At 36.8% G+C, this 10,769-nt stretch overlaps 1 protein-coding gene across 1 annotated transcript; it reads left to right on the forward strand.

The window, feature by feature from the left end:
- Positions 1–9,166: 9,166 nt before the first annotated feature.
- LOC148019322 (uncharacterized) lies at positions 9,167–9,598 on the forward strand. The gene has a single exon (XM_087701332.1). The coding sequence runs from the start codon at positions 9,167–9,169 to the stop codon at positions 9,596–9,598; it is 432 nt and encodes a 143-aa protein (XP_087557458.1).
- Positions 9,599–10,769: the final 1,171 nt, after the last annotated feature.

Below are 10,769 nucleotides of genomic sequence, written 5' to 3' on the forward strand. Positions count from 1 at the left end.
CCATTTTAGCAACAAGAAGCAAGCCCTATCCATGTACTAATGTTCAACGATGGGGAAGGCTGATTTTCCCTTTTTCTTCTCTCATACTGTAAAGAAATCAGTTCTTATCATTGCATAATAGATAATGTATGTGTGTTTGTACATCTTTGCATGATCTTGTGAGAGTGAGAATTATTTCTTCTCACTCTCAGGTTGATTGTAACTGAGCTCTTTCCTAAGGGACTTGGGTTGAGCAGAAATACATTCCTTCGGGGGGGGGGAGGGGGGGTTGCCCATCTTCAACCCTCAATCTTGTCTCCATTACTTTTACATTTTCATGGCTGTAATTTTGTGAGTAATTTTCATTTTCAGCTTTAAGTGTTCATTCTCTTTTATATTAAATCTCGAAAACAAGCGAATATCATAATTGTTAAGCATACTACGTTGTTCAGGGCGTTTACATTTATTTAGTTATTTAGTTAGTAGGCTTTACCTTGGATTAGTTGCTTAGTTACGTTAGATTGTGTATTAGTTTAGGGTTAGCTAGTTTGTTTTTTAAAGTTTATATTATATGGTTTAAATAGTAAGCTAGTTAGTTAGATATAGTTTAGGGTTAGTTTGTTTTATTTAGTTTATTTAGTTATTTAGTTAGTTATTTAGTTTAGTTAGTTTAGTTAGTTGTGTTAGTTTATTTAGTTAGTTTAGTTAGTTAAATATAGTAAGTTAGTTAGTTAAATAGGTTGTTGGTTAGTTTGGTTAGATTTGTGGTTAGTTAGTTTAGTTAGTTTTAGTTGTTTTTGTAGTTTAGTTAGTTTATTTAGTTAGTTAGTTAAAAATAGTAAGTTAGTTAGTTAAATAGGTTGTTAGTTAGTTTGGTTAGATTTGTGGTTAGTTAGTTTATTTAGTTAGTTAGTTGTTTAGTTTATTTAGTTATTTTTTTAGTTTATTTAGTTAGTTGATTAGATAAGTTAGTTTGAATTATTTTAGTGCGTTGCATATGGATTTAGTTATTTAGTTAGTAGTTACTTTAGATTGTGTGTTAGTTGCTTTAGATATAGTTTAGGGTTATTTTGTTTTATTTAGTTATTTAGTTTAGTTAGTTTATTTAGTTAGTTTAGTTAGTTGTGTTAGTTTAGGGTTACTTTATTTAGTTAGTTTAGTTAGTTAAATATAGTAAGTTAGTTAGTTAAATAGGTTGTTTATTTAGTTAGTTATTTAGTTTAGTTAGTTATTTAGTTTATTTAGTTGTTTTATTTAGTTTATTTAGTTAATAGTTTAGGGTTAGTTTGTTTTTTTGTTTTAGTTTATATATGTTTTTGTTTTAGTTGAGAGAGAGAGAGAGAGAGAGAGAGAGAGAGAGAGAGAGAGAGAGAGAGAGAGAGAGAGAGAGAGAGAGAGAGAGAGAGAGAGAGAGAGAGAGAGAGAGAGAGAGAGAGAGAGAGAGAGAGAGAGAGAGAGAGAGAGAGAGAGAGAGAGAGAGAGAGAGAGGTTGCTTTGCTTGGTATGGTTTAATTTATTTGTATTTTGGTTTATTTTGTGTAGTTTGTTTGTGAGGATTGGTATTTCAGATCGGTGATCTCTCTCTCACTCACTCACTCTCTCTCTCTCTCTCTCTCTCACAGGCTGTAAATGTGTTTTGATGTATTTATTGGTTTAAATAGTAAGTTAGTTTGGTTAGATTTGTGGCTAGTTAGTTTAGTTAGTTTTGGTTGTTTACTTAGTTAGTTAGTTTATTTAGTCAGTTATTTTGTTATTTAGTTAGTAGGCTTTATCTTGGATTAGTTGCTTAGTTACTTTAGATTGTGTGTTAGTTCAGGGTTAGTTAGTTTGTTTTTTTAAGTTTATATTATATGGTTTAAATAGTAAGTTAGTTAGTTAGATATAGTTTAGGGTTAGTTTGTTTTATTTAGTTTATTTAGTTATTTATTTAGTTTAGTTAGTTTATTTAGTTAGTTTAGTTAGTTTATTTAGTTAGTTTAGTTAGTTGTGTTAGTTTAGGGTTAGTTTGTTTAATTAGTTTAGTTAGTTAAATATAGTAAGTTAGTTAGTTAAATAGGTTGCTGGTTAGTTTGGTTAGATTTGTGGTTAGTTAGTTTAGTTAGTTATGGTTGTTTTTTTAGCTTAGTTAGTTTATTTAGTTAGTTATTTAGTTTATTTAGTTAGTTAGTTAAATATAGTAAGCTAATTAGTTAAATAGGTTGTTAGTTAGTTTGGTTAGATTTGTGGTTAGTTAGTTTAATTAGTTTATTTAATTAGTTGTTTAGTTTATTTAGTTGTTCATTTAGTTAGTTGATTAGATAAGTTAGTTTGAATTATTTTTGTGTGTTACATATGGATTTAGTTATTTAGTTAGTAGTTACTTTAGATTGTGTGTTAGTTACGTTAGATATAGTTTAGGGTTGGTTTGTTTTTTTGTTTTAGTTTATATATGTGTTATGGGTTAGTTAGTTACTTTAGATTGTGTGTTATGAGAGAGAGAGAGAGAGAGAGAGAGAGAGAGAGAGAGAGAGAGAGAGAGAGAGAGAGAGAGAGAGAGAGAGAGAGAGAGAGAGAGAGAGAGAGAGAGGTTTGCTTGGTATGGTTTAATTTATTGGTATTTTGGTTTATTTGGTGCAGTTTGTTTGTGAGGATTAGTTGTTTAGCCAGTATTCAGGTCGGTGATCGCTCTCATTCTCTCTCTCAGGTTTTAAATTTGTTTTGATGTATTTATGTATTTATTGGTTTAAATAGTAAGTTAGTTAAATAGGTTGTTAGTTTTGTTGGTTTACTGTAGTTAGTTTAGTTTGGTTAGTTAGTTAACTTAAGTTTAGTTAGTTAGTTTTGTTTATGTTCGTGTTTATTTAGTTTTGAGAGAGAGAGAGAGAGAGAGAGAGAGAGAGAGAGAGAGAGAGAGAGAGAGAGAGAGAGAGAGAGAGAGAGAGAGAGAGAGAGATTAGTTTAGTTAGTTTGTGGTTAGTTATTTTAGTTAGTTTTGGTTGTTTATTTAGTTTAGTTAGTTTATTTAGTCAGCTATTTAGTTTATTTAGTTAGTTAGTTAGTTAATTTGGTTATTTGTGGTTATTTAGTTTAGTTAGTTTATTAAGTTAAATAGTAAGTTAGTAGTTACTTTAGATTGTGTGTTAGTTACTTTAGATATAGTTTAGGGTTAGTTTGGTTAGATACGTTAGCTTATTAGATTAGTTAGTTTAACTTATTTTTGTTTATTATCTATCGAATAGTTTAGTTAGATTGATTGGTTATTTGTGTTAGTTACTTTAGATATAGTTTAGGGTTAGTTTGTTTTAGTTCGATGATCTCTCTCTCTCTCTCTCTCTCTCAGGTCGTAAATTTGTTTTGATGTATTTATTGGTTTAAATAGTAAGTTAGTTAAATATAGTAAGCGAGTTAAATATGTTGTTTGTTTTTTGTAAGTTAGTAGACAAATTGATGATTGATTAGTAAGTTAGTAGGTTTTACCTTAGATTAGTTGCTTACCTTACTTGGTTTAGTTAGTTTAGTTGGTAGGTTATTTTAGTTTAGAGGTTGGTTAGTTAGTGCATTGGTTGGTTGGTTAGGTGTATAGAGAGAGAGAGGGTTAGTTGAACTTTGGCAGTATTAGACATGGAAGTTTTTGTTGTTTTTTAATTTTGAGAATATTTTATATATCCCTCGAGTCTAACACATGCTTTTTGTCCAGTATGGAGGCTTCTACAGCAAACAAGAATATGTCTGTAGAAGATATTATACAGTGCACTTATAATGTGCAAATGAATGCACGCAAAGTAAAGGAGGCCACAAGGAAAAAGGCCATTCGTCGTGCACTTAAGCATGTTGCAGGGCATGATAGTTATGTTGGTTCCTTAAGGTTTATTCATCGCTTGGATGGGATTGAAAAGCAAGTGAAGACACTATTTCGGCGTCAAAAAGCTTCGATTTCAATTTCTGAGAACATTGGTGACTATCTACAGAGGATTGAGAGAATGTTGGAAGAGAAATATGAAGGGCACCTTGCTGATGCAATAATGATACAGGGCGAGTTAGAAGAGATTAAGGGTTATATAGGTGACATTTATGAACATATCCAGAAAAATTGATGGCCGCACGCTGGATCTTCGAACGATCAAGAAGAGAAGTTGAAAGATATTCTTGATAGTGCAGGACGTATAGAGGATGGAGTATGTGAGCTGATTGCACACAAGAACGAGAGCTTAGTTGCACCGGAGAACATTGCTCTTGATGTGCAACTTACTTCTTTGAAAGTTTATCTGAATAGATTTTCAGCTATGTTAACGCAGATGAATCGCCGTGTAGGCTCAGCTTCTGGCACTGGAGATCATTGCCCTTGATATGCACTAGAGGATGTTGCATCTTTGAATAGTGGTTCACAATAGGTTTTTGGCAATATTAACCAGTGCTTCTTTGTCGTGGTTTGCTTGGTATATGTAATTCCTGCAAGACTTCTTAAATGAATCGTTTGATGAAAATCTTCATTTTGAAATACATCGTATGTGTGTTGCAAATTATAAAACTAATTTTAAACCATTTTAATAGTCCCTCTTTCTCTCTGTTACTCTATGTTTCTCTCTCGATTACTAAGCAATTTTGCTAGTGTACTTTTGTAACTTAGATTGGATTAGATACATAGAATGATTGTAGCTTTGGTATGTTGGGACATTTTGTATAGTTTGCCTCCCTCCCTCCTATCTCTCTCTCTCATACTTAGGTGGCTTATGTGTTCTTTCATGCATTAAGGGTTTGTGGTTGCGAATGTGAGTTGGTAAGTTATTGTGTGTCCTATGGGATTGACACCAATAAGTATTTCGAGACTGGGGACATCTTCCTATATAGGACATGTTCTTTTCTCTCAAGATTGTGCATATGTACATGAATGAAGATTCATTGGCTACAGCCTTTAGGCAATGCGTGGTTGGAACTTGGTGAGTGCCATATGTGCATGATAATACTCATGTGTAGCGTACATATATTCTTTTGTGCATTTAGGGTTTGTGGTTGCGAATGTGAATTGGTAAGTTATTGTGTGTCATGTGGGATTGCCACCAATAAGTATTTCGAGACTGGGGATACCTTCATGTATAGGACATGTTCTTTTCTCTCAAGAAGATTGTGCGGATGTACATGAATGAAGATCCATTCGCAGGGCCTTTAGGCAATGTGTGGCTGGTACTTGGTGAGTGCCATGTGTGCATGATAGCACTCCTGCATAGTGTACATATATTGTTTCATGCATTTAGGTTTTGTGGTTGTGAATGTGTCTATCACTTATGTCTTGACATTTGGTGTGCAAATAGCTTTGAGATTTATTTGTTGTGCAACTCTTATGTGCTCTTAAAAGTTTGGTGTAGCCATGGAACAAAGTGAAGCCATCGGAGATATTCCCGACGTAGTGCTTTTGACTCCATTGAATGTAGTGGATTCAGTTGAATTAAACAAAATGGCAACGACATCATATCTTCGACGCTTGCCAGCTTGGAGCTATTCGCATGGGTATGGAAGACAGTTTTGTTAATTGTGATTGCATCAAAGTGCTACTATTTATATTTTTGGAGATGATTGTTTATATATTTCATTGCAGCCAATGTCTGTGCTCTAATAGAATGAATGTGCGAAAAATGAAAGAGGTGGCAAGGGGACAAGAGATGCATGTTGCTAAATGTACAAGAGCTACAAAGATTCGAAGAAACACAAGGGCTACTTCGGGTACTTCGGACTTTAAAAAACTTGAGGCCAAGATGAATGAGTTGATGGAAATGCACATGAGTTTATGTACGCGTGTTGATAGTGCAATTGCCATGTACTCAATGGAGTTACATGAACAGGCTAAAGGTCTGCATGGTGTTGTGTGCGAGACAAAGCACACACAAGGTATTCTCCAGCAAGTGTCGACTGATCTGGGTGGTGAAGTAAGGGCACTTTTAGCAATTATTTCTGAGACAAGCAGATTAATGAATCTACTGGTGAATGATATGTGGGCTTCGGTTTGGGGGCTTGGAGATGACCACGAACCTGTGATCTGCCAGAGGGGTTTTCGATTGCCGTTCTTGCAGTTTCAAATGAATGTTAGTAGGTTTAATGCTTTGTTGCAACAATTGAGCCGTCAGATGAACGGTCGCATCTAAGGAGACTATGTGTATGTGTTGCAGAAGGATCTCTTTGTATAATGCAAGAATTGCTTAGGTTGGAACTCATAGGTTCAGATTGTCTTGCGTATCTTAAAGTGCACGGGCTAGCACTTTTTATGATAATATTTGCTTCTTTTTTGTAAAGCCTACATGGAAAGTGCTAAGATGTGTAACCCTTTTGATATAACAAAGCGTATTTGAAAAAAATATATTGAGTGTGTATGACGTGATGTCTCTTTCTTGATATTTACATGGAGCAGATTTGATAGTCCAATGATGGTTGGTATATTTAGATTTGATATATTGTGTACATCGAATGTACGCAATACATTTAGTTTAGAAATCAAACCATGCCTTTGATAAAGTGTATTGATAGTCGTTTTTGCGGTTGCATGTTTACTTTCTTTCTTTTGTTAATTAATTGAAATAGATTAATTGTGCATGTGTTTATTACCAAGTCTCTCTCTCTCTCTCTCTCTCTCTCTGTCTGTCTCTCTCTAATGGGCAGGCACAGCGTCTTTGTAGGCAGATACATTGATTGGGTTGTAGTGGTTTTGTGTCATGATATTTAATCTTAATATTTAGATATTTAAATCTTAAATGTGTCTATACGTTGATAATAGGTTTTGTGGCCAAGTGATCAATATGGGGTGTTCGCATCGAGCAACTGGCAGAGACTATGTGTTGTGTGTTCGTAGGGACATGCTTGCTTCCACAAGGTATGAACGACGACAGGTTGCTAGACTCAGGGCTCGGAAAGGGATTTTAGATCGTGGTAGATCCATTCAAAGAGACATTGAAAACCTGACATTCCATGAGGAGATTCTGAGTGGTCATCAAGAACTAGGCCAACCACAATTTGGTATAGATGTGGCTAATGTTTTGCCATCACCGATAGAACCATTAGGGGATTTCAAGCCTTGCGGCAGTTTGGTGTGGATTTGATGAACGCTTTGCCATCAGTGGGTGGTTGCAATGGTCTTAATCATGCGACTTTTGAGTCACATGTTAATAATGTTTCAATATCTAAGTGCCAACATGGGAAAAAACTTAGTGGAGTGGTTTGTGAGTGTGTCTCACTGTGTTGAATTTGTAAATGGGGATAATGAGCCAGTTGAACATCATATTGGTTTAGATTTTGGAAATCACCACAATGTGGAAAATTCCGTGGCTAATGAGTCACGTGTTCATAATATTGTTGTTTTTGATCCCCAAAGTGGTGAATTGTGCTCCATTTTAAATGCTTTGCCTGCAACGGATGTTCACCCAGCAATGTCAATACTACTATTTCAAGAGCCGGATGTGCATTCCATGGGGAGTCTTTGTGTGATGTGTGAAAGGTGTTTAGCTAAGTTGTGGAGATGCAAGACTCGGGTTCAAGGGTCGATTTTGTTTGGAAGACACTGTTGTCGAAATGAAAAAGTAATGTTGCCACCATTGCAACATCCACCACAGCCATTGCATGATTTGTTGCATGGTATTCACCCTCAGAGTAGGATATTTAAAAACAACATACGAGCATACAACAATGCTCTGTATTTGTATCACTCGGAGCTAATGTTGACGAGCTGCCTGTTATCGGGAATGGTTACACCTTTAGAGTGCATGGCTCTGTTTATCACCATATAGGTACTTTGCTTCCTGATGTGCAGCGTCAAGAAAGGCCAAGATTTGCATAACTATATGTTTATGATACCGAGCATGAGTTTCTTAATAGGCTGGGGGTTATGCATGATTTATTACCAAACTTGCTAGGGGAGCTTCAATGTATGATGCATCGACACAACATATATGCACGTGCTTTTAGGTTAGTGGGTTTGCAATTGCAAAATAATCCTGTGCAGGAACTAAGAATGAGTATTTTTGGTATTCAAAGAACCAGTAAATAATACTCTGCTCCTACAACAATTGAGGTTGCAGCTATCATGCCAGGGCAGGGTGACGAGGGTACTCTTGATCGTCGGGATATTCATGTTTACACTCGGGGTGGTCGATGTGTTGCTATTTCAAACTTGCATAGGGCATATATGCCAATGTTATATGTCCTCCTTTTTCCTATGGGAGATGATGGTTGGCATGTAAAGGTTCCCTACAGTAATGTTAGTGTTCCTGTTAACATATATGAATTGAACAATAAAAATTGTGTTACCCAGATGCAGTTTTATGTATTTCGTCTTCAAGTGCACGAAGATACTGAGGTGTCCATATTGCATGCTGGTCGACTATTGTAGCAATTTATTGTTGATGCTTATTATAGTATAGAGCAGTGCAGGTTAACTTGGTGTCACCAGAATCAATCAGTGTTACGATCGGAGGCCTACAAAGGCTTGGCAGACATGCTGGGGGCAAATGATAATGGGACAATGCCGATTGTTGGTGCCTTTGTTGACAAGAGGATAGTCTTACCGTCGTCATTCACAGGTGGACCAAGGCACATGTATCAATTATATCAGGATGCCATGGCTATAGTGCGATGTAAGGGAAAACCTGACCTCTTTATAACAACGACATGCAATCCAAAGTGGTTGGAGATAACTAATGATTTATTGCATGGGCAAAGTGCTTATGACCATCCGGATTTGACTGCTCGCGTGTTTCATAAAAAGCATGTTGATTTAATGTATACGTTGTTGTGGAAGGATCTCTTTGGAAAGGTTGCAGGCTATGTTACAGTGATTGAATTCCAAAAGAGGGGGCTACCACATTCTCATAATTTGCTAATTTTAGATCCGTCTTTCAAACCTTCTGAAACATGTCACTACGATAGACTGGTTTGTGCTGAGTTACCCAATAGAGTTAAGTTTCCAGCCTTATTTGAGACAATTTCAAAGTGCAACATTCCTGGGCCTTGCAGAGGATTGAACCCCAAGAGTCCCTGTATGGACAAGGGTAGATGTACTAAAGATTACCCGCGAAAATTAGTGGGCATGACAACGGTTGATAGTTCTGGCTATCCCATTTATCGAAGACGAGATGATGGAAACTCTGTGATCATAAATGGTAATGTTATTGATAATCGATGGATTGTTCCATATAATCCATTCTTGAGTAAGAAATACAATGCACACATGAATGTGGAGGTGTGCTCGACAATTGCGGTTGTTAAGTATTTGTATAAGTATGTGTACAAGGGGCATGATCGTGCAACCGTCAAATTTTCAGTTGGGGTTGATTCAATTCGGAATGGTGGCAATGCTCACGAGGTGAACGAGATACAAAGTTATTTAGATGCACGATATGTTTTTGCCTCTGAGGCGTGTTGGCGGATCTATGATTATGCATTGCACGATGAAAAGCCTGATATACAACGTTTGCAGATACACTTGCCTGGTGAGAACTGTGTGGTGTTTCGGGATACAGATAGTATACCAGATGTTGTGCGGAATGAAGACCTCCAGAAAACTACTCTTACTGAATGGTTTGTGTGCAACCGCATTCATCTAGAGGCTAGGACTATTCGCTATCAGGACTTTCCAGTGTATTGGGTGTGGAATGCATGACATAAGATGTGGACTAGAAGGAAGCGTGGGAGTACATGTGGTCGGATGTATTTTGTGGTGCCTACTTGTGGTGAGCTCTACTATTTGCGGATGCTTTTAATAGAGTATCAGGGATGTACTTCTTTTGAAGATTTGCGTACTGTTGATAGTGTGCTTTGTGATACTTTTAGGGATGCTTGCATTGCAAGGGGCATGTTGGAGAGCAATGATGAATATGTTGTGTGCTTAGAAGAAGCTGCCTCTATGCAAACTGATGCTCAGCTCCGAACTTTATTTGTTGCAATTTCGGTCTTTTGTGAGCCAGCTCGCCCTGGCCATCTATGGGAAAGATTTTTGGTGCCAATGGTAGAGGATATCATGTATAGATTGTAGCTACAGCACGTGCACGCCTCTCTTGGTGTTCTGCAACATGAGACATCTAACATGGCTTTGTTGCATCTGCAAGACCTTTTACGTCATGTAGGACGAAGACTCTGTGATTTTGATGGGTTGTGTGAACCTCATCAACCAAAATCACAACTGCATGCTAACCCTCTTTTGCAAGATGAATATGCATACAACATATCAGAAAAACATAGGGTTTCTGAATCCGTGGAGAGAATGTTGAATGAAGGACAAAGAATTGCCTTTGGTGCAGTCATGGATGTTGTTGATACAGATACTGGGGATATATTCTTTTTGGATGGTCCTGGTGGGTATGGGAAGACTTTCCTATACAAATGTTTACTTGCGAAGGTGCGCAGTGGTGGTCGCATAGCGTTGGCAACAGCATCATGTGGCATTGGTGCCTTGCTTTTGCTAGGTGGTCGTACAGTTCACTCGCGATTTAAAATCCTAGTAGAATTAAATAATCGATCCACTTGCAATATTCCTGTTCAAAGTGATCTTGCCCGGTTATTGAGACAAACAAGCCTTATTTTGTGGGATGAGGCTCCTATGACCCATCGATATGCCTTTGAAGTGGTTGATAGAACTCTAAGAGATGTTATGAGTTGTGATAAGCCGTTTGGTGGGAAAGTTGTTTTGTTTGGGGGGGATTTTAGACAGGTCTTGCCGGTTGTGGTAAAGGAAATACGTGAGGATATTGTTAATGCTGCATTGTGTTACTCTGATTTGTGGCATTACATAAGGGTGCTAAGGCTATCCGGCAATATGCGAGTGTCGACAGCTG

Source organism: Lygodium microphyllum, chromosome 20 (assembly GCF_053477565.2).
Source record: "Lygodium microphyllum isolate KBCC chromosome 20, Lygodium_microphyllum_v1.1.10, whole genome shotgun sequence".
Classification (NCBI taxonomy): domain Eukaryota; kingdom Viridiplantae; phylum Streptophyta; class Polypodiopsida; order Schizaeales; family Lygodiaceae; genus Lygodium; species Lygodium microphyllum.

What these genes read in the sequence shown, in the direction of transcription:
- LOC148019322 (XM_087701332.1), top strand. Translation starts at nt 9,167, where the DNA reads ATGAATGTGGAGGTGTGCTCGACAATTGCGGTTGTTAAGTATTTGTAT.